General features: G+C 37.6%; 1 protein-coding gene across 4 annotated transcripts in view; it reads right to left on the bottom strand.

Moving 5' to 3' along the window:
• ZDHHC21 (zinc finger DHHC-type palmitoyltransferase 21) overlaps window positions 1-24,024 on the bottom strand; it is a 64,706-nt gene extending 40,682 nt beyond the window's left edge. For 2 of the 4 annotated variants that reach the window (XM_048223189.2, XM_048223192.2), the window contains exons 1-5: window positions 23,937-24,024; window positions 16,532-16,663; window positions 10,535-10,732; window positions 9,160-9,258; window positions 2,023-2,134 (exon numbers count right to left, since the gene is read on the bottom strand). In XM_048223189.2, the coding sequence (XP_048079146.1) occupies window positions 2,023-2,134; window positions 9,160-9,258; window positions 10,535-10,688 (365 nt within the window). In that variant the 5' untranslated portion in view covers window positions 10,689-10,732; window positions 16,532-16,663; window positions 23,937-24,024. Of the gene's footprint in view, window positions 1-2,022; window positions 2,135-9,159; window positions 9,259-10,534; window positions 10,733-13,561; window positions 13,969-16,531; window positions 16,664-23,936 lie in introns of those variants that run through there. The other 2 variants (XM_048223193.2, XM_044386917.3) reach the window with 2 other exon arrangements.
• Window positions 24,025-24,357: the final 333 nt, after the last annotated feature.

Consider the following 24,357-nt stretch of genomic DNA (forward strand, 5'->3'; position numbering starts at 1 on the left):
TTGCAAGCAGGGCCTTCACAGAAATCTGTTCACGTGTGCACTCAAACACACTCTCCAACAGCTGTGGCTTCAATGACTTATCCTCGTCCCATCCTCCTTGACCCCACCTGCTTTAATGATGGCATTCTTAACCAAAGAGCTTTGAGAAACACGAAGGTACTCGGTCTACATGTAAGAGTTCTTTTAGTAACAAACTATTCAGGAAGCCAGAAAGAGAGAAGATCTCCAGGTGATCTGAGAACTGACCCCCAAATCTAGAGCTGTTAGGCAGTTAAGATATTGCAGTTTCTGAAAATATCAAAAATTTTCCTTGCTTCCAATTCACACCGTCCATTTCCCTCACCCTCTGACTACCTCAGCAATGCCCTATGAAGGAATTCAATCACAAAAGTCCCTCGATTTATTTAAGGCCTCTGGGCTACGCTCCTTTCCTACCTCCAACTCTTTCTCCTTCCACTGTTCTTCCCACAAGTATTCTGAGAAGTTGAAAACCATGGAAGAGGCTGACAAACAAAGAGATCACCCCAATCAAGTTAAGCTTTATTCCTTAAAAATAAAGAAAGAATGTCACTAATCTCCACAGGACCAAAACATCCCCTGGTTGATTATTTTTTAAGCTTAAACTCTTGAGTTCTTTTAAAAGGAAGTATCAATATCCAACCATAAGATGAACATTTATTATATTCTTAGTTAATCAGAAACATAACTCTAAAAAAGGTATACAATTGAGTTTTTCAGTGTGGTTACTACTTGCCTAATGATACGTGTTTTACCTAGTCTTTTGTTTTTTGATGTATTACTGTTGTAATTGTAAACAGATCGCTGAGGTTTAGAAAATCACTTGAGAATTAATCTATTTAAAATCAAGGCACAGTTTTTAAACATCAGCATTATATACTAGACTATTCCATTGATGGACTTAGACAATTTTAAACTTTTTTAATATAGTAACAAAGTGCTTTTATCTAAAATGCTTTTATTTTTCCTAATCTCGGGAAATTACCTTCTGTTTAAATAATCAGTTTATGGTAAAAATCAAATTTTCACTAAAAGCTTGCAAATACTAACTTGTGCTATCAGAGTAAGTTATCAAAATTATGGGAAACTCTAAATTGGTCAGCTTCATCCGGCAAAGCTAAACTCCATCACCGAGTCAACTACAGATAAATGCAGTTATAAATTTAAGCAGCCCATTTTGCTGTTAACTTTGTAGATGTGCATGTATGTGTGCACAAACATAAATATATATGTATTTAGATATATTTACAAAGTGCTACACTATACTAGTTTAAATATTTATACAGAGATCCCATGCTAGGAAAACAGAATTAAATACAATATCTTGTTCACAGATTTTTGTGACAGCTTTGAAATGAGATACAATGCAGAATTCTCACAGCATTTGTTTTCAAAATTCTATTTCCCAACTGAACTGTTTTTAAAAATATTACAAGAGAGCCCCCTATTGACCAAAAATGTTGGCACGCCAGCAGAATCAGCTAACTACCCCTGACACAGCACGTCCAGCTTGCATGGAATCTTAATACCTGTGTCCAATACATAATATTGAAAAAAGCTTACAGGGGGAGAAAGGAGGTTATCAGGGTATCTGCGATGCGTTATTCTTTAAACACCTGGAAAGGGATTCAGAAACAATGCGATGTATATGGTTTACTACAGTTAGAGACAGGAACGGCTGCTATTTCAATACTTTTTATGAGTCAGATACCACACTACAATGCTTTACATACATTGCCTCATTTAACACAACCGTCTTAGTTCTCTTGTACACTTGGGTGCATCTGAAATGTCAGTTTTCTGCTCCAGTATCTCTTTGTTGGAAAAGATAGGATCTCTGCGCAAAAATGACTTTGGCAGTTCATAGAACCTGATGGAATAAAGGTATCCTTAGTGAAGGATTTTTTAAAACTGCATGACTTTAATATAACTCTTATTTAAATCTGCTAAGTACTAAGATTGATTTTTTACTATTTTTCTAAAAGTAAATCAGAAATTTCTTACCATGGACAGTGATGATCCATTCTCCTAACACAGTGGCCACAGCGGCTACAGTGATGGGAACGCTTTGGTCTCATCAAATTACATTTGTTACATAATTCCCAGAACTCCCGTTCTAGAGAAGGAAATTAAAATCCATTTAATAAAGGCAAATGAGTAATGTTGAAATTTAGCAACAGTTTAGATTTTATAGGAAGTCTTCTATATATGTCCAAGAGATTTCTCTTCTTCTACATCTTCACTGTAAAAGAGTTTGCCATAAACATTGCTTCTCTATTCTATGCATGTCTTATTCTACATTTCTAATTTTAAACACTATAGTAGTAAGACACAATTAATAGTCAAACTAGGGGATAGAAAATAATGTATTTGGGTTATGGACATAATTGCTATAAGTAAAATTTAATGAAAAACCCGAAAGCACAACCAAATTATTATATTAAAACAGAATTTTATGTAAACAAATTAATTTCTAGAAATTTTATTAAAGACTCTAAAGAAGAAATAATGCTGAATCCTAGTTTCATTGATTAAGAAGCCAAAATCAATTCTTTAGGGCAACTGGGTGGCTCAGTCGGTTGAGCGTCTGCCTTCAGCTCAGGTCATGATCTCAGGGTCCTGGGATTGAGCCCCCATCAGGCTCCCTGCTCAGCGGGGAGTCTGCTTCTCCTCCTCCCCTCCCTCTCCTCCAGCTTGTGCTCACGCATGCTCCCTGTCTCTCGCTCACTTGCTCAAATAAATGAATAAAAGCTTTAAAAAAAATCAATCCTATAAACTCATTAGAAAAACAGAGATAGCATTCCCACCCCCTAACCATTTTATATTTTTAATATCCGTGAATTCATTTGGGAGTGTTTATGGGAGGGTTGGAAAAGGGTTTCAGATGGGTTTAGGAGGTATTAGAATGATTTCAGAAGTAAAGAAGATTACAAGAAAATTATTATTTAATGGAAATAAGGGAGATCTTTACAAAACTCTTACCACCAACTAGCAATTTCCTCTACCTTGTAATTAAAGAGCACACATTTAAGTTTTGTGCTAAAAACATTAAGTTTACAGGAATAAAAAGTCATTTATTTTCATTATAAATTTTTCTAATCAGATCTATAAGAACTATATGAAAGTCATCTACCAAGACAACTGCTTTATTATACAGAATGTATCTATTTAATATTTGTTGAAATGGAATTTTACTTTTACAAAATTCTTAAACCTTCCATCACTTATATTTAAACTACACTCTAACCTTGTTAAAAGCATGGGTATAATAATAGTAACTTAACTCCCACTTTGAGTGAATATTCGTATATGCAAAGTAGGACCCTAGCACTCAGTAGGTGGTCACTAAATGTTTGCTAAAGTATGAATTTTTAGGGGCGCCTGGGTGGCTCAGTCATTAAGCATCGGCCTTCGGCTCAGGGCGTGATCCCAGGGTGCTGGCATCGAGCCCCACATCGAGCCCCACATCAGGCTCCTCCGCTATGAGCCTGCTTCTTCCTCTCCCACCCCCCTGCTTGTGTTCCCTCTCTCGCTGGCTGTCTCTCCGTCAAATAAATAAATAAAATCTTTAAAAAATAAAAATAAAATAAAGTATGAATTTTTAAAAATGAAAGATTCTAGATATAAGTAAAAGAAGAAAACAGTAGGTAGTATTCAATTTTCTAAAAGATAATAATATCATCAAATTAATTGTTCCAATACTAAAGTTGAGAAATTAACTTTTGCATTTAAAACTTCATTTTTAATTCTTTTTTAAAATTCAATTTAGTTAACATATACTATATTATTAGTTGCAGGGGTAGAATTTAGTGATTCATCAGTTGCACATAACACCCAGTGCTCATTACATCACGTGCCCTCCTTAAGGCCCATCAGCCATTTACCCCATCCCCCCACACACCACCCCTCCAGCCACCCTGCTTGTTTCCTAGAGTTAAGATCCTCTTTCATTTCTTACTTACAGTTCTTATTTTAGTAAAAACTTATGTGAGAAAGCAACATTAAAGTTTAATTTAGATAGTTAAACTAGTATTATTTAACTGTAACTGAAATGAAAATTCACTTCATATGCAGCACAATATAATGTCACAAGCCGATTACTCTTTTCCCACTTAGCTAGATGCTCCCAAACATCCCAGGGTTAAAACTCTGAATTCACATAGTGCAAGGAATATAGTCAGGAGGCAGACTCCCCCTGATAAACCAATTTTCATTAAAAGACAACAGAAAAACTTTAGTTTTTAAACCAGTGCCTTAAAATATAAATATGGTATATTAATTATTGGTCATCTCAGCATATGATATTCTAGAAAGTAAAATTCTTTATTTCATACTTGAAAGGTTGTGTTTTCAGAAAAGATTGGCTATAGTGAAAGAAAGCCTGTAATTGTGAAGTCTAGACCACAGGGTGGCAAACTACAGTCCACAGGCAAATCCAGGACACCACCTGATTTCACGAGCTAAGAATTGTTTTTACAATTTTCAACGACTGAAAATAAGAAGAATGCGTGATATGTAAAAATCTTGAAATTCAAATTCCAGTGTCCATACATAAAGTTTTATTTGAACACAGTTCAAATGAACACCCATTCATTTAGGTTTTATCTATGGCTGCTTTTGGGCTGCAATGGCAGAGCTAAGGGGCTGTTGCAGAGACTGTATGGTCTATAAACTTAAAATATTTACCATCTGGACCTGTACAGTAAAGAAGAGTTTGCAAATCTATGGTCTGGATGATAAATTTCTTTAAAGAAAGAGCTTGAGCCATTCCATTGGCTAAATTTAAGATACTATACAAGTATCTAAAATGGCTTTGAAAACTTACATTTTCACACACACACACACACACACACCCTATGTGTTTAGAGAACAAAGAAAACAATCACTATTTAAAAACCTAGAAATTTAATTAAAGTATCATCTATGTTTTTGCCTCATACAGCAAGAAAAAAAATCCATCCGTCTTAACCTACCCTACATATCTAGAAACCATTTCCTGCTCTTCTCCCTTTCCTTCTTTAGGTTTATTCATTCCAAATGTGACCTTGGTGACTGACATATTCTGATATCTGAAGACTTTTGTACTAGCCATCTAATATAAAATAAAAGCCCGTGGGTAAAAAATTGGAAGGCAAAATACCATCTGTAAGTGATGGAAATAAAAATTTTAAATTAAAAAAAAAAAAAAGCCCATGGGAGAGAGAATTCAATTGCTAATTTATGATAGCTATAGAAAAATCGACAACTGACCTTTTTTAAAGGAAAGAAAAATTTTAAAGGAAAGAAAAATTGAAAAGTGACTTTTTTTTAAAGAAAAAAAAATCAAAACATAAAACAAATCAAAGAAAAGAAGACAAACCCCATAAATGACTGAGTAAACCTAAGTAAAGAACCTACGTAAACAGTATCGCACTGCGTAGCGTGGATTCTCTCAACGCTGTAAATGCGTGAGTAAATATAAAGCAAGATTTGGTTTTGTTGTATTTATCCGTCAGAAAGGAATCACCTTCTATTGAAGACTTTTAAAAAACTTACGTATTAGGCCCTCTCGATTACTGTATTTCAAACCACAAAATAATGTTTTAGGGAGGAAAATATAACTGGAAACTATGAAAATCAATACAACGGTTGGCTCTTCACAGAGGTTCCCCGGCAGAATCACTTGCCAATGTAGAAAATAAATGGCAGTAAGTCTCTGACAGATCTCCTTTAAAAAGCAATATAAGAAATGGGGAGGGGAGCAAAACTACAAGTGAAAACATGACCCTGAGCATGAATGGCACATGTCCCTACCACTTGGGGTACAATTTCAAGGGACATTATCACACAAATTTTAAATATGTTATATTTTTTTAAAACTTGGAATGCTCTCCAACAGGGTGACTCTACTCAAAGTGGCTCTGATGATGACAAAAACACTGAAGTCAAACATGTAAGTTAAGAGCTTGATGATGAAAATGCTCTAGGGGCGCCTGGGTGGCTCAGTCAGTTAAGCGTCTGCCTTCGCCTCGGGGTCATACATGATCCCATCCCGGGGACCTGGGATCCAGTCCTGCGTCACATCGGGCTCCCAGCTCAGTGGGGAGCCTGATTCTCCCTCTGCCTGTCAGTCCCCCTGCTTGTGCTCTCTCTCTCTCTAAAAATCTTTAAAAAAAAAAAAAGAAAGAAAATGTTCTAAAACTGATTGTGGTGGGACGCCTGGCTGGCTCAGTCAGTAGAGCATGCAACTCTTATCTCTGGGTTATGAGTTGAGCCCCACGATGGACTTAGAGATTACATACATACATACATACATAAAATTGATTGTGGTAATGGCTGCACAACTCTGTGGCCATACTAAAAGCCACTAAATTGTACATCTGAAATGGGTGAATCATATGGCATGTGAATTATACTCAATAAAGCTGTTTTTTTTAAAGGTAAGAGATTGAACGAAATCATTTCACAAAACTTTAAAATGACATAAAGTAATATTTCTATATTTCAAACATGCATGGGATTAATTTGAATAATATAAATAGACATTTAAAGATTTCATTTGACTATTTCATCTACATCCCCAAAAAGTTTATAAAAATCATTCTGGGGATCTTTGTGTGGGACAATGGAACATTCTCTTACAGTCAAACTGCCTCATATATTTGGCAGGTCACATAGATACTAAATTTATTCTATTTTTTTAAAAGTCATGTAAAATACTTCACAGTAATTCAATTAAAACTTAGTTAAAATCAAAAGTATTAGGGCTTAACTTTCCTTTTCTAAAGAATTCAATTATATGAAACTACTCAACCTTAAAACAATGATGAATAAATGTCATTTTTTATAGCCCCAACTCTCTAGTCATGCTATGTTATTTTTTCCACTGTTAATATTTATTTTTTTTTAGTAAGTTAAAAGCATATTTACAAAATAACCAGGAAATCAGCACCACGAGGCATATGATGACTTCAATCTTCCCCAGAATCAAAGCAAAGGTGAATAAAGGGCTAAAATAATTAATCTCTACATAGATACGTGGTAAAAAAGACGACAGAGACTGGTATTTGGGTGTCACAGCAGCTCTGTAACAACCTGCTCTGTGACCTACAGAGGACAATCTACACTTGATTATTCAGTCTACCTACTTCATGCAATTACCATGAGGATCAAATGATAGGACACAGTAAAAGACTTTGGAAACATTAAAATACAATACATGAATGTATTTTTTTTTTCAATTGGGCAAAATGTAAGTCTTCAGGATCGGTGAAGAAAACTAGACCAAATGTAAACTGAGATCAGAAAGAATGTAGACATGCAAACAGCAGCAAGACAGCATGGAGTCCTCCATCACTAGGGTCTAATAAGCTAAAGGTAACATGGTAGATTCAATTAGGCCTACAGACATAATTTGTTTAGTATTCATTTAAAACCAATGTTCTTAAAATTTCTAGTTAGTTGTTCATTTTTTTAAATCATAAAATTTCTCTTAAAAACTGCAATTCTCTGTTTTCTCTTTAAAAATGTAAAATCTATGAATACCGGGCCTACGTGACAATTTCACTGTAGCTGCTGCCTTTGGATATGAGATTTTCAATACGAAGTAGTTCTTTCTTGGCCCCTTTCACCGATCTGCAGTATCTGATACACGTAGGCATTTGAGTGTTTGACCACTACAAACTAAAGATTTTGCCAGAAATGGGTCCTGCTTTTTAATGTGTACATCATTAGTTTTTGATGTTCAATGATTCATTAGTTGCATATGACGTCCAGTGCTCATCACAACGCGGCCCTGAGTTAGGAAAAGCTTGCTTCTCTAATTTTCTGGAAACACCGGGCTTTAGCATTGAAGGAGGCAATACATTTATTTATCAATGTGTTAGAGAGCCTTTCTTTGGGTTAGGCTAGTTGAGAAAAGAGATTCAGTACAAATTGCAGACTGCCACCCTCCCTGCCTAAACACACACAAAAACTGACAGCGATATCGCTTCTTTAAGTGAACAGAAATGAAATACTCGACACAGTTCTCAGAAACTTCTACAGTCACGTAAACATCAGTGTCATATCATTCCCGTTTAATCATTAAGCTTGCAAGGCTACGTGTGTCCCTAAATGATGGGTCTCAAAAAACAACATTCAGGAACTCAAGGGAGGCTCCCTAAGTGACTTGCCACTAACCTAATTTCAGAAGGAATTAATAGGTTCCCCAATTATTTACGCACTGCAATCACCTGGGATCTTTGAAAAATGCTGATATCTGGCTCCTACCTCCATACATTATGATTTAACTAATACGAGCTCGGGATCAGGACATTGAGATTTTTAAAAGCTCCGTTGTGACTCTACTGTCAGCAAGGCTGGAAAGCACTGAAGGACTATAGACAATATTCTGGTTCTCTAATGTCCAACAAAGTCATAGAAATGTCTCCTTAGAAGAAAGTACAGAGAGTTCTCAAAGCTTACAGAGCAAATGATCAAAAAGTGAAACTGAGGAAAGAGGGCTCCTGAGGTTTATTATACCTGGCATGTAGCAAGTAATTCGTTTTCAATTCATTTGTGTGGTTCAAATGGTTATTACACAACAAGGTGACACCAAATTACCTTCAACTGACACTAGAATAAAAAGCTTTCCAATTTTTCACTGAACTGTTAAAACCAGGAAAAATACAGGCAACAGTATCATTATACTACAAATATTTACTCTAAGCAATATTCTATTTATAATATTGCGAAGAGAGGGACACCATCAAAAAGATTCCTTTATTAAATAAAAATATATCAGGTAAATTATGTATCATTCACCAAGCATTTACCCAGCATCTACTAAGTGACAGAGACGGGCACTAAGGACATAGCACTGAACAAACAAAGAAAACAAAACAAAAAATCTACACGCTCAGAAGCTATATAGGTCTAGAGTGGGAGACGAGAAAAACAAATAAGAGAACTACAAAGAAGACGCAGGGAGTGGGGGACACCGGGAGTCGGCTGGGATTTGCAATTTCAAATAAAGGAGTTTAGATGGGAAACGCTGGAGAAAAGACTTGAGAGTGGTGTTAGAGGACATATGAAGTGAATACACGCTAACAGCTATAAAACACATTCAAAAAGGCAATAATGCCGGCAGAGCAAAAGCGATCAGTCTGAAGAGTGCCATACCTCCATGTGGAATCTTAGGGTTCTCGGGGAGTCTTCCTGGGTCAGTAAATGAGGCCCTCACTAAAGCAACCAGACAAAATATGGCAATGCCATAGAATACTTTGAAATAAATAAGAAAGTTAAGTAAATAAAGTTAGTCATTTATTCTTCGAAACATTTTATCAAGAAGCATACTGAAAGTTTAAGTGCACGTTTTAATTAATGCCATCAGAATAATTATCAAAACTAAAATGGAAAAATTAAATGATTAAATAAAATAATATTCATTTCATTCATCAAATAATACTACCAAGAGGACTGTCTTGTACATATTAAATTTAAATATTTTTCTGCATAACAACTGATAAGCTTGTTATAAATCAGATTTTTTAGTTACCAGAGATTCCTTGTCAATAATGGCATAAATGAATGGGCTCCCTTCTAATTACTACATGTACTATATTTGACGAATCAAAGCAGCATTTTAAAACCCATCCTACAATTAAACTTTTTCATTACCTCTAATTGGCTATCTTCAAAATTACTTTGAGTTAGAGATATTCAATTGCTCCTTTTAATAGATCTTAAGATATTGATGTAATGTGAAAATAACCTAGACATTTTGAGTTTTTAAAAGAATAACTAGAAAAATAACAGTAAGGAAAAATAGATTTCATTATAATTCTACCTTTTCAATGAATAAAAAAAATAGGCATTTGGCGGGGGAGGGGGAAGGCCCTGCACCAGTAGTAGGAAACTCAGTTTGAGTGCTAACTCCAGGACTGACTCCATGGTACTGGTCAGTTTTATCACTTGTGTAACAGAGATTATATTTCCCATGGCACCTATGAGGCCAAAGTGACACAATGTACAAGGAAACTATAAATGCCATGTACGTGCAAAATGTATCATTTCAACCCCATTCTTTAATCATGAGCAAGCCATCACCAAATGAATTACAGCAGAAAATAATTATCCAGAAGCTCAAAGTGTTATCATAATCAACATCATAATCAATAATTTCTGTATCATGAAATTCTCATTTATCAGTAATGGATATCATCTTCATTCTTAAAACTCCCTCTGTGTTTGAAATGAGTACATAATAGAAACATTAAAAATACACACAGACACACACAAAATAGCACTCCCCTGCCAGCTGCAATTTAAACAAAATGACCTGCATATATTTTGCAGAGTTAGATATGGAGATATCACATTTACCCAACCCTGCAAAATCTACAAAAGCCAGTCTTTTTTACAACTTCCATAATTTGGTAAGTAACTTAATATTAATAGCGCTATTAAAAGAAAGGTTATCATAGTGATACTATACTCCAAAAATATTCACAATGAAAAAACTAATTATATAAAGAAATAAAGATCAGAAACTTACTTATTATTAATATGCCTGGAATATGTCCTTCTTCATAGTGAGGAAAGAGGACAATTTTGGGAATTAAAACAATATTGTATAACCAGACAAAGACAATCAAACCCATGCAGCACCAACCATGTGGGTCAACAACAAAGTGAATCCGGAGACCCATTTTGCAGTCCTACAACTGCGTGCCAACCCACAGGAAAGGCGGTCCTAGGGAGAGGTGACAAAGAAAAAAATTACTTACATAGAAAAAATTATTTGACTAAAACAGAACCACATTGCTGGCAACTATAAAATGACACCGAGTTTTCTGTGTATATTTTTGACAAAATGAAACACATTGGAAAACAAAGAGAAGTTTCAGGATATTCAAATTTCATCGTAAGCTTCAAATAATTTAATTTCAACTTTTACTATGAATTGCTATCACAGAGGATAAACTGGCAATAGCTTCTGAAGCTAAACACAAGTCTGTCCTTAACCTAGCAATTCCATGCGTAAACCCAAGAGAAATGAGACACATATCAAAAGATATGTACAAAATTTTTTAGTAGTTTTAATCATTAGACTAACTGATGGTCATACAAGTCAAAACAGTTGTCCTCTTGTGGTGGGAGGGGTGTTTATTAACTACAAAAGGACATAAGGGAAACTTTGAGGGGCTAGAATTGTTCTATATCTTGACCTGGGTGATGTTTCATGGGTGGACACATATGTAAAAATTACTGTGCTGCGCACTAAGATTTGTGTGATTTATTTTAATTTTAAACCACAATATGATGCCTCAACAATCATTTTGAAAAATTATAATACAAAGCAGAAAGTAATCACAAATTGCCAAAAATATTTAAATTCACAGAACGAAGCCCAGCTAATCTTACTACTATCAATTCAAGAAGACTCCTGTTTAAATGGGGCTTTTTTCATATGAGTGTTAACAAAATGACAATCGACCTCCCAGTGAAACACTTAAAGTTGATACATCTATATTTAGTGTGATTTGAAATATATGCCTACCTTAGTAGATAAAATTTATAAGACTTAAACAGGAAATTACTCTATAGGTCAAGGGGGCACCTTTTACATAAAATACAATGGAATTATACAGTAATAAACTAGGACAGTGTTTCTCAAACCTGTAAGCAAACCACAATCAACTGAGGAGCTTTTTAAAAATACTTATTCCCAGGCCCCATTTCAGATCTATTGAATCATAACTCTTTATGGAGTAAAAGCTCAAAAACCAATAAAATGTTTTAAAATGTTCCCCAGGTGTCTCTGATAGAGCTGACTGGTATCTAGAAACCACTGATCCAAAAGCTTCCCTAAGACTTCGATGTTAGTGCAATGAGTTGAACTCAGTTCAACGAATTTATTCTTGGAGCCACCACAACATACCAGTTATTACAGATACAATGATGAATGAGATGTGGTCTTTGCTTAAAGTAATTAACAGTCCACTGGGGAAGAGAGTCAGAAAAATGGGTTTAATACAACATGTTAAGTTCCAGAGATGGAGACAAGATGTCACCAGAGGCATGGAGGATGGGGACTAGTTAAATTAGGGCAAGACTTCTTGTAGGTTGTGAAATCTGAGTTCAGCTTTAAAAGATGGGTAAAAGTCATCCAAGCAAAGAAAAGTGACAACAATACTGCAAGCAGAAAGAAGAAAAGGAGGTATACAAGAGTAAAAGTTGTAGGAGGTATGACAAATTGCCATCACATGTCATAAAGCTTGCAGTGGAGAGTGAGGGGTGAGAAATAAGGGGCTACGTCATGAAAGACCCAAAGATGCCATGTTAGAATGCTAAGACTTCATTCTTAGGCGTTGGAAAGCTACTGACGCAGGAAGTTAACATAATGAGGTTTATACTTTAAATAAAGTATTGAAGCTCTGGTGTCAAGGACAAAATTAAAGATCAGTTAGGCTAAGGAAAGACAAAAGCCAAAATTACGTTTGGAGAGGAGATCAACTGAGGAAATAGTTACAATCAAACCAGGAGGTTTTACTAATTGACTGGATATTAGGGGTTACAGAGGAAAGAGTCAAGAATGACTCCCAGATTTCCATCTTCTATTCCTTACTATCATCAGTTGGAGAGCCTCAGGGTCCCCATCCTTTAGAGGCCTTGCCAATGTTCTTTAAAGCTACAAAGCTACGGGAACAAAGATAAAAGGACCAAAGATTTAGAATTAGCTGATTTTAAAGTAATACCCTGATCCTATCATCCTTAGAACATGCAAATACTGGAGCAGCAGGAAAAAAAAGGCACGAACTCAAATGCAACACTACCCAACTGTTTAAATCAGATATGGTCTAAATAGCGCCTAGGCCTTTAAAAAAGTAAAAGCTGAACTTCATTACCTTTTAATTAGAAAATTAAAAGACCTATCAGTATCATTAAAGTGAGGAAAGTCACAGAGGATAAAGTATGCCATTTAATTGACTGGGTATCATTGTTTTAAAAACTAAAGGAGCTCAAATACAAATGAGAAGCTGTCTACAGAGCTAAAATGAGAAACATTAAAAAGAATGTTTATTTTTACATTCTTGCCAACCATCAAGTGCCAAAAGGAATGACAGAAGGCTCTGTCTCTCAACATGTTCAATATTATTCACTTCATGTACCTTCTTTCTTGTAATGTTTCCGTTCCAGTCAGGACTGAAAAACAGACTATGAATTCCAATCATCACAGAGAACAGAGTGATTTCATTACTTATTTCTGAATTTATTAATATTAGAAACAGAAGAGCATACAAGCCAGCAAAACAAGCAGCAGAATTATCAAACACTCGTTCATGTTTTTGAGCTCTATGTGTCTTCCCCTCCACCGGAGAATACCAAGTTTTTCTCAGGAGACGCCCGACAACGGAAAATACTAGATACTGCAAAGTACAGTTAAGGGTGCCCGATTTTCCTGCACGCAAGCATACACAGACAACAAGCTCTAAAAGAGCGAGCATCCCAAGGAAGAGCAAGCAGCGAGTAGAAAAATAAAACAATGAATAAATAAGATGTTGAATTGTTTTTTAAATACCTGATGAGTGAAAATTAGTGCCACATAAGCTTTACAGCTAGATTGCAGAGAAGCCAACAGTAGTCTTCTACGCGCTCCAAATCAGATTACAACCAGAAACAAGTAACTGGTAAACTTGTAGGGTCACTCCACTCAGTTAATATCCGCCAGGCGTGGCTTACGGCGGAACAGAAACTATTACACATCCCGAACCACAACCAAGCTGAACACAGTGCTGCTACTCGGTCTTAAGGGTGGCGTTTGGAAAATACTTTCATTAGCCAGAGATTCTAACATGCTAATTTGTATATTAAAGGGTGAGCTCATCGCTCAAACTTTGATGTGACTAGTGGACATACTGGTACTTCCACATTTTTGAAGATTGCTATCTGGTAACTACTAGAGTGCTGTGACTAACCTCATGAACGATGTAAATTACTACCGCACCAACTTTTTTTTTAAAGATATTATAATTCAACTCTAATAAACTAGACCTCATAAATATTTATGATGTCCAAACTATTCTAGGAGGAAACCACCTTTCCTTTCTTGCCTTTTTAGGCCACTAAATTTTACCATGTATTTTCCTCAGGAAGAATACTCGAATCACTACGAAAAGAAAGGGATGAAAACTATTACAGGACGGAAAACTGTACCATCAAAATGCAGATTTTAGAAAATGATAAAAATTAGCCAAGATAATTCTCAAGAAATCTAGCCAAATGTTCTCTCTAAACTTACAGTTTTATATGCCTCTCCACCTCAGCCAGTGGTCTTATGAATGCTCCATGAATATGAAAAAAATATTCCCTCTCTCATTCCTCCTATCTGAAATGCCCCTATCATTTTCCTTACTCTATTTAAATTCAATTCATACTTCAAGGTCAATTTGATTCTCACTCTCCAGATGAAATTTTTTCTGCCTCCTCAGTTCACAGTGATTTTCCTCTTCAACGTTCCAAATACAAAGCAAAACCAGTGCAAGAAAATAGCAAATGGTTTTATCTCGAAATGAGGAAGACCTTCACAAACAAGACCGTAAAAAGGTTAAAATTTCTGAAGCCTAAAATGCACCAAAGTTAAAAGACAAAGTAACCCTTTTAAAAAACATTACGACATATGGTAAGAGGCATACAAAGTAAATACAGAGAAGCAATTCACAAAGAAAAAAACATTAATGGCTAATCATTACTGATTAGGAAAATGTGAAATAACTAGGTATGTTTTTTCATCCTTTATATTCACAAAATTTTAGAAAGACAGATGATTATCCAGTGATGAGAAAGCATGGAGAAAAAGACACTCTCAACCATTACTGCTATGCATGTAAACTGATACAATCATCTCTAGAGGACAGCGTAGCGGTATCTATTAAAAAGTCAAACTCTTTGACCCAGCAGTTTTATCTCTAGTAAGAGCTACCAAAGTACTCATTAGAGCGTAAAGGTACATATACATTCATGGTGTTCCACACAGTGCTTTTTGTAATTGTAAAAACTGGGCACAACATCAATGTTCATGAAGAGGGAGGGGAATGATCAAATAAATTATGAGACATCCAAGGTGTAGAGTTATTTCCAAGCTACTGCAATTAAAAAGAAGGAAGGAAGGAAGGAAGGAAGGAAGGAAGGAAGGAAGGAAGGAAGGAAGGAAGGAAGGAAAGAAAGAAAGGGAAGGAAGGGAAGGACGGGAAGGAAGGGAAGGAAGGGAAGGAAGGGAAGGAAGGGAAGGACGGGAAGGAAGGGAAGGAAGGGAAGGAAGGAAAGGAAGGGAAGGAAGGGAGGTAGATCTAGATCTGCATATGGCTACCCACACATAGTGTTGAATGAAAGAAAGGAGGTTATGAGAAAAAGCTTAACAGTGGTTTCCTGGAGGAGAGGAAGATAATGAGAGACTAGGAAAAGGTATAAGGGAACACTCTGGTTCCCTCATAAAGATCTCTATCTAGGTGGGAGTTTGAGACACACAGGTTGCGAATTTGTCAAAAGTCAGCAAATGTACACTGAAGAATGGTGCATTTCATGGTATGTAAATTGACCTTTTAAAAAACCCTATAAACCAACATTGAACTCTAGTTAATGATATGTAGGCTGAAGTACTAGGGCGGGGCGGAAAGAGGAAATGTACTGATGTCTGCAATTTACTATGAAATGGATCCAAAAAAAATAAAGTGGACTGATGGATGGACAGAGAGATGGATGCGCACGTGCTGAAGTTTACTAAAATATTAGTTGTAGAATCTAGGTGATAGGTATTCAGATGTTACACCATCAAATTTTTTTCAACTCTTCTGTTTACAATTTTTCATAATTAAATGCTGGAGGGGAAAGCAAATTACAGAAAAGTTTGTATAACATGATCCTTTTTTTGTTAAAAAAATACATATAAATAATTTCAATATATGTACAGGAAAAAAGTATAGAAGAAAACATATCGATCGAACTGTTAACACTAGTGGTTATCACTGGGCTGAGGAAGGACAGAGCAGTGAGAAAGAAAGCTTTCACATTTCATGTATGGATTATGTGTTCTTCTAGTTTTATTAATAAACATATGTACTTCAAGTTCTTTTCAACCAACTGAAAAATAAAGATTGCCCAGGGGTTCTGATTAGACACTTCAACCTTGTACACAAGGTATTTAATTTAAGCTCTCCTTATCACTATATTTATTACCCTAATATTAAGTGCTTTTAAAACTAATATTTTTTAAAATGCAGTATAGCAGCATCAGCTGTAAAGTCATATCAGATTTGTGTTTCTGAAATTCATATTACTCAGATTACTTTTCTCTATGGAAAAAGAAATTTCTTATTTAAGAAAATATCTAGTTAATATTTAATATGAAAAATTTTAAATAAACATAGTGTAACTACAATTACCTTTTCTTGCAAATGAATAATTGTTTAGTGCATCTAAAAATAAGACTTTAAGGACACTATGCCAAATAATACAGAAACATATTCCCACGTAAAATTAAATGTAGACTTACCACTTGCAAATTCACCAAGATGTGTTGTAATTTTTCTGGTGCTTGCATTTAGAGGTTTTATCTTGATTCATTCCTTTTTTAATTACATCCCAACAAATGGATCTCTCCTCAATAACAGTTCTCCATGAGAATCTATTAATGGTTTAACAAATAATGATCTCTTACAAAGATAAAAATTGTAAGCCACTAAATATTGTGAAAATGTCAATTACAAAAGTTTTAAATTCAAAAATAAGATGACTCAACTCTACCTGATTTTGTTTTCATATCCTACCTCATCCCCCCAAAATCTGCATTTGATTATCATTACACAGGAAAGTTCTCTCTTTTGAAACCACCCAGTTCCCATAAAATCAAATTAGTATTGTGTGTCCAACATTTGGGCTTCATCAAACTTCCTGACCACAAATCACAAAATGACAACAGATTCTGAGATCACTGATGAAACAAAATGCAATGTAATGTCTATCAAGATGTGAGGCTGGAACTATCCAATCACAACTGATAAACATAAACTAAAGAGTTTAAAATAGAAGCAAGTTTTAGTTTAAAATGTTTTAAGGAAAAAAGCTATCCTTGAGTTATGAACCATAAAGAGAATCAACCATAAGAGTTAGTTTCTACAGTTCAAGCTTAAACAATAATACTGTAAAGAGTTCTAGATAACACACATACACCTATTCAGTATTTTATGAATTCAATTAACATCTATTATGTTAATTATTATGCACAGGATACAGATAAAAAAGAGATGGGCCCCATCCTCAGGGAAGACAGACTAGTAAACAGACCAGATCAATACTTTGTAGACAAGGTGACACAGAGGGCAAGACAGCAGGAACGCATCTCATATTGGAAGGGTATTGGCTCATGGAACTTTTTTCAGTTATGGGAGTATTTATGTGCATACTAGGTTGTAGTACAAAAGGTTATTTCTGTGGTGAGTTGCCAATGGGAAAAGGTTTCTGGAAAGAGTGAAACCTGTGAAATAGCTTGTCAAAGAATGGAGGCTCTTCTGAAAAGGGACCGAAAGAAGCCAAAGTATAGAAGCAGGCTGAGAAAACCTAAGTAGACCAAGATGACTACAGTCATTGCATAGGGAAGAATGGGGTAAAACATGTTTAACCCTTTTGAGCTTACCTGTAAGAAATATATTTCGTAACATTACCAGTACGTACAGAAATACATGACATGAGAATGCTTTATACTCATTAAATGAAATATATAATTGAAAAAGTTTAATGAAATATTTGCCCTTACTACGTGGGATGTACCGTGATACTGTTATTCTATTTTATCCTAGTTCATTTTAATAAAATTATATAATGTTGGTCACAGCCCACTAAAGGGATTTCTTGACGCACAAGAAATGAGTGATCTAAGAGCAAAAAACACTGTTAAACCACGCTGAGTCTGGACTTTGCAATGAACACAGTGGGAAACCACTGCAGGATTTTAGGCAGAAGAATGCCATGATGAAGTTCACATTTTGGAAAGAACAGCAACACTGTGAAGGATGGACTTGGGTGGATGGATAAAGCTCCAAAACTGACTACATAAAATAAGCCAGGCTTACTGCTTACCCAGGTGAGAAATGAGAGCACGTGGGAAGGCCAAAACAGCGGTGACTTGTAAGGGGAATGTGGGGGAGCAGGCATAAAGAAGGAATACTTAGGATAGGACACATGCTGGAAAGGGGCAGATTAAGAATTTGATGAGAAAAACTGACAGGACTTGGTGATCAATTGGAAGCAAAGGGCAGACTATAGGTTTTTGGCTTAGGGACCACGTGAAGGGTGGTATCATTCTCCAAGACAGGAAATGAAGGACAAGTTGCGAGTTTCTTAAGCATACTGCTTACCACAGCAAAAGGAAAGTATTACATACGGAGGATGTGAGAAATATATCAAAATCATTAGCATTACACTTCCATTCCCCTTATAGACTTTTTTTTATTAAAGATTTTATTTATTTATTCGACAGAGATAGAGACAGCCAGAGAGAGAGGGAACACAAGCAGGGGGAGTGGGAGAGGAAGAAGCAGGCTCATAGCAGAGGAGCCTGATGTGGGGCTCGATCCCATAACACAGGATCACGCCCTGAGCCGAAGGCAGACGCCCAACCACTGTGCCACCCAGGCGCCCCCCCCCCTTATAGACTTTTTAAACTGTATTTTCTCCTAGCATCAATTTTTCTATGGCCAGGACTGTTAGCTTGTCAAATATGATTTGTTTCTACTCTAACTTTCTAAGCCAATTTAGCGTGCTTTCCTTGCCTGCACCTTTGATTTTTTAGAGACAAAATATGGAATGACAAAGTAGAGGAGCTGCTCCTCTAATAGCGAATGAATGAATTCATCTTCTTCTAGAAAAAAATCGCAAGCAGAATTAAATGTGGTACAACAAAATGTCTGAGACACGGCCAAAGTCAATAATGCCTCTACGGCTATGACTCCAGGGTGGCTTCCTAAGGTTTCAGCAAAACAGCACTTCCTGTCAGTATTATTAGGTAATAGCCCAAGTCAAACCTCTATGAGTCAAACCCCCGTCACTCACTGGCTTAGACTCATGGAAAACTCCTACTTCACATTTTCAGCTATTAGAGCTACGCTGTACCATAGCATTCACAATGGGATGACCATTTTACCTAAGTCAGCAGCATCACCGACATCATGGAATCAAATCTCACCTGTGAGGTACAGAAACAATGCTAGGCTTAAAAGTCCATGTAATCTCGGGATAACAAAGAATATCCCAAAGTTTCATAACTACAAAAGGTCATTAAATATTTTTAACATTGGTATGTCTGAAAGAATACAATCAAAAATTCACAAGGCAAACCAAAAAAAAATAATAATAATAATTCCCACAGAAAGTTCCCAAAACGGGTTAATATACGGATATTGTAAGATGAAGTTACAACTATATGCTTTTAAACATATTTACATAGATATTTAACTTCTGATGTTATCTACTTTGGAAATTGGCCAAGATAAATAATTCTACCTAAAATATCAAGCTACAGGGGCACCTGGGTGGCTCAGACGGTTAGGCAGTATGACTCTTGATTTTTGGCTCAGGTCATGATCTCAGGGTCCTAGGACAGGCCCCAAGTCTGGTTCTGCGCTCTCTCTGCCCCTCCCCTTGCTCCTGCTCTTTCTCTCTCTCTCTCCAAAATAAGTAAATAAATCATTAAATATATACATATATATATAAATTATAAAAAATTAAAAAATACATCAGGCTACAGCTGTCTCTAATAATTAGCCAAGGGGGTAATTCAATTTTTTAAAATATCACATAGGTATTCATTATATTTCAACAGAGTAGGAAATTAATCCTGTGGGGATATGAAAAAGAGAGCCACATTCAAATTATGACACAGCCTCCAAGCTGCCGTTTCTTTTCAGGCTTCCGTTTAGCCATCTGTAAAATGGTGATAAAAATAACTCATGGAATTGTTGTCATGCTTAAATGAGAAACTGCCTGATAAATGAAAAGCAACTCCCAAAATAGTAACTTTAAAGGGGAGTGGGAGATAGAAGAGGAAGAGAGACAAAGGTAAGTTTTACTTCTAGTCCTGCAACCTCCAGAACCAAACAATGTTTCTGGGTCCCTATCTTTAAAGTCGTGATACAATTTAACCATACCCCAGCTCTACTTCCTCTAACACTAAAGCCTGAGAACACTTGTCAGGGACGAGAAACCTCCCACAGCCCAGCCTTTCAGCTGCTATCATACTATGAGCATAGAGGGAAGTTTTATTTCCACGTGTTGGCATGGGGTCTCTTCAAGCAGAAAACTAAAAATAGAGATTTGATCTAAAATAGAGGGACTGAACTAAAACCTATAAACCAAAATCTTTCAAGGAAAAGCAGAAGGGCTGGTAAGTTAAGGACTAAAACATGGGAGCAAATCAGGACCTGATTTCAGAAACTAATGAAGAAAGCACAATTAAAGTAGGGAATTTTGACTCAATGCTGAGTTCTCCAGGAAGACTTTCTGAAAATGTGGGTGGGCGAAGTGTCAAAGCAGAACACACCTGCACCAGCAATGGTTTCAAGAAGCCACTTCTAGAACGAGTCCTTAAATCGCTACATTCTAGGCAAAACTGAACATAAGCCATTGCTCCTGTGTAACTGCTTCATGAGTGAAAAATAAATGTAAATTAATACCTGTATTAAAAATATTGCCCTGCAGTGACACAATTCATCGGAATTCCCTAACAGAAAGTAAAAATAGCTTGGAAGGTGTGGTATGATATGAATTAAAGATACCAAATACTGCTTCAGTCAGTATAAAATGTCTATGGGGGAATCTTCACTTAGGAGGGCAGGAAGAGGGTCAGGAAAGGCGAGAAGAACTAAGGGTGAATGTAGAGTAGGGACAGAAGATAACCTTTGCTTCAAACACAGCACACAGATAAAGTAAAAGCCAGAAATGAAGAGGCTCTGGTGTTTCCTGGACATGAACCTGACACATTCCTCCAAGGGGGAAAGGAAACTAGCCACCTAGCGCTACTACCCACTCCACCAAGACAAACTGGAAAAAAAACAAACCTAAATCAGATTCCCTTCACACCGGCTTTACCAAAGCAGGTGCAGTTAGAAACAGTAATACTAAAAGAAACCATCACTCCTTACTTGCTTGAAACTGAAAATCCTGCAGTAGGTAAAGTTATTCGTTCCATAATTATGGATAAAAGGCGTAAAATCAGAAGCCTGGCTGAGATCACACTTGAGCCTGTTACAGTTAGACCTAACATAAAACTAATCGGCGCGTGGCAAAATACTATGTTTACCTGACCTGCCCTTTTGTGGAAGCGGCAACAGGTGATGAAGACAGCAGATACCTAGCCAGCCTCTTAAATGGCAGGAGGTTAGTCCACCTACAAGATAAAGCACGGGGCAAAGGGAGGCCTAAAAGGCAGAAGAGCAACTTTGAAAATGTCATGTCTTTTCCCTAGGGTACATCAAAAGAGGGAAATAAATAAACTACCGTCACCCTAAGATCTTTTTGGCGAGGCAGCTACCCATGACAGCAGTGCTACTCCACATTTGTGAATAACTAGGTTTATTCAATTTACCCATGATTCTTAACCAAAAAAGTCACTATGCTGACGACATCAAAAGAAACTGGTTTTTTTCCCATTTATTCTTGTCTTTTACCTGTATTTTTCACTGATACAAATATTTCAAACATTTTCAACTTTAATAAGAGCTGTAAGTGCACTGATTATTCTCCTAGATGTTAAAATGCCATTTATATTTAGTGCACTTGAAAAATTGAATCTGAGCCCTAGTATTTTATAAAGCAATATAAAATTCTTTCATGCCTTAATATAAAAGTAAAACTGAGCTTAGGGAAAACTCCCTGGTAATAAAAACAGCTTTTCCTCTGCCTTCCCTGTTACACCTATTAATACTGATCCTACCATGATGTAGCCTTCTACGCTGAAAAAGACTGTATTGACTCACGCTCAGTTACAATCCCAGAAAAAAAGCTCCAGGGAGACAATACTAGACTTCTCAATTAGTTTCTTCACTAATACGTGGCATTATTCTATCCATGCACTTTTCCACAGGTTCTGAATCAGTCCCTACGAATTTAAGAAATCAGGCAGTGGGCAAATAAGTAAAAATCTTATGATTCACACTGATCACTTCTCTAGAATCTACTTATTAGGCTGATGGTTACATGTGTGCATTTTAAAATACCTACATTTCTCGTATTAAATAAAACCCCCTAGAGATAGGCAGTGTGACACGGTTACCAGCATTTTATTTAAAATATGCTCTATTTCATTTATTCCAACTACAGCGTCTAAAGTATTTTACATTTAACAGAAATCACCACGGTTTGAAAGAATTCAAAATGAGGAATTCTACACCAAGTACTATTCCAAAAGTATAGAAATACACATTTTTTAGTTATATTTTGATATCATTTTCCTCATCCTTCTTCCGGTATATGTTTCAAATGTGCTCTTAACCTGTTAAAGGGCTTTAAATTAATTACAAGTGTAGCATATGCCAAATAGGTATGGAAAAGCTAAAATGAGCCTTAAAGAATTTAGCCTAACTCCTTAGTTGTATAGATGAGAAAACAGGGCGGGTCACCGACCTATCCATGACCCTACAGCTAGATTGTGACAGCAATGGGACTAGAATCTAGTTTTTCTTCCCACTACACTAAATCTCCTTTGGTTCTTTCCTTCCCATTGATTTTTCACGGCATCTCTTTCTCAAAACTCTTTTCGCCCTTAAGAGGCTGAACAACTAAAGCAACATAAAACACTGCTCTGGATCTCACCTGTAAAATAAGTAAAATCTAAAAGAATGGAAGCATTTAACAAGATATCGCACAAGAAGCCAAGGAAGGCACATCCCAAGAAGTCATCAAATGATGACTATTATTATTCGTTATTATTATTATTTTTACCACAAGGAAGGTAGTGAATTTTTTTTAAGAATACATACATATTAGCATCCTAGGCTGACGATCCATCTGACACATCATCTTTTTTAACCTGCGCTTAATTATCCTTAGTCGTCTTTTAGGCTGTAACTTTACACTACGATTTATGACCCACCCACAATGACCTTGATTTTTTTTTTCCTCTTGTACTTTTATGGACTGCTATAACTGCAATATTTTCGAGTAATAACCGGTCAGGTTCTCTCAGCCCTAGAGATACAGACATACTCTACTGACTCACAAGGGATTTTAAAATGTGACCCAAATATAGCTTGAGAAACCACAACTTTAAATGGACTCTCCACTTAAAATCCAGCGACCTATTTATTATAGTGAATGGTAACAAGTGCAAACTGCGGCCATCCGTAAGCCATTTTCTCAAAATCACTCTTGGATCTGGGGGGAGGGAGGCAGAAGGTCAATAAAGGAGCAAACTATTTCTGCTCCTGCTAGTCCTCCGCAGCCTCACACCAGTGATCTGGAAATGAATGAAAGGCTGCGATAACATCGATAAATCGGGGATCCCTGCGCAGGTCTCCGGGCGGGGGTGCAGAGAAGGAAACTGTAGTTCACAGGCGAGAAACCAGGGGCACAGATGTAATCAATTAAAAATCAAAAGCCAAAAACCACCCCAAATCACCTCGGCTAGGGCAGGCACCCACCCCCCGCCCCCACCCCCAGTTCTGGGAGGGGGAGCTGGCGGGCGGCTGCGGCTCTGGCTGCAGCTGCTCTGGGACCCGCCCGGCCCCCGGCGAGCCCCGTTCGGAGCGGGGGCGGGGGGGGGGGCAGGTGCGGGGCGGGGCAGGGCGCGGGGCGGGAGCGCGGCCAGGTGAGGGCGGCGGGCGCCGGGCAGCGGCGGCGGGGGCCCGGCGGCGCGGGGGCCGGGGGGAGGGGGCGGCCGTGTCGGCCCCGAGCCTGCACACACTCACCGGCGCCGGCGGGCTCGCCTCTCGCCGCCCCTGCTCTCGCGGCCGCCAGCCGCTCTTCCCCCTCCTCCTCCGGCGCCGCCGCCGTCGCCCAGGCCGGGCCGCGCTCCCCTTCCGCTTCCGGGAGCCGGAGCGCCGGGGCCGGCGGGGTGGGTGTGCGCCCGCCCGCGCGCCGGAGCCACCGGTCGCCGCCGTCGCCGTCTCCGCTCCCGGGAGCCGCAGCGGGAGCCGCAGTGGGAGCCGCCGAGGGCCGAAAAAATAGAAATCGCGCCGCGGGCGGCGGGAGATGAGCCCCGGCCCCAGGCCGCGTGCGGCACGGGACCGCCGTCACCGGAACACTCGTACCTGACGCACCTCGGCGCCTCCGCCCTCCCCCGCTGCCACCTTCCCAGCTGTGCCCGGGCCGTCCTTCCCTTTGACCCCA

Source organism: Ursus arctos, unplaced genomic scaffold, assembly GCF_023065955.2.
Source record: "Ursus arctos isolate Adak ecotype North America unplaced genomic scaffold, UrsArc2.0 scaffold_18, whole genome shotgun sequence".
Classification (NCBI taxonomy): Eukaryota; Metazoa; Chordata; class Mammalia; order Carnivora; family Ursidae; genus Ursus; species Ursus arctos.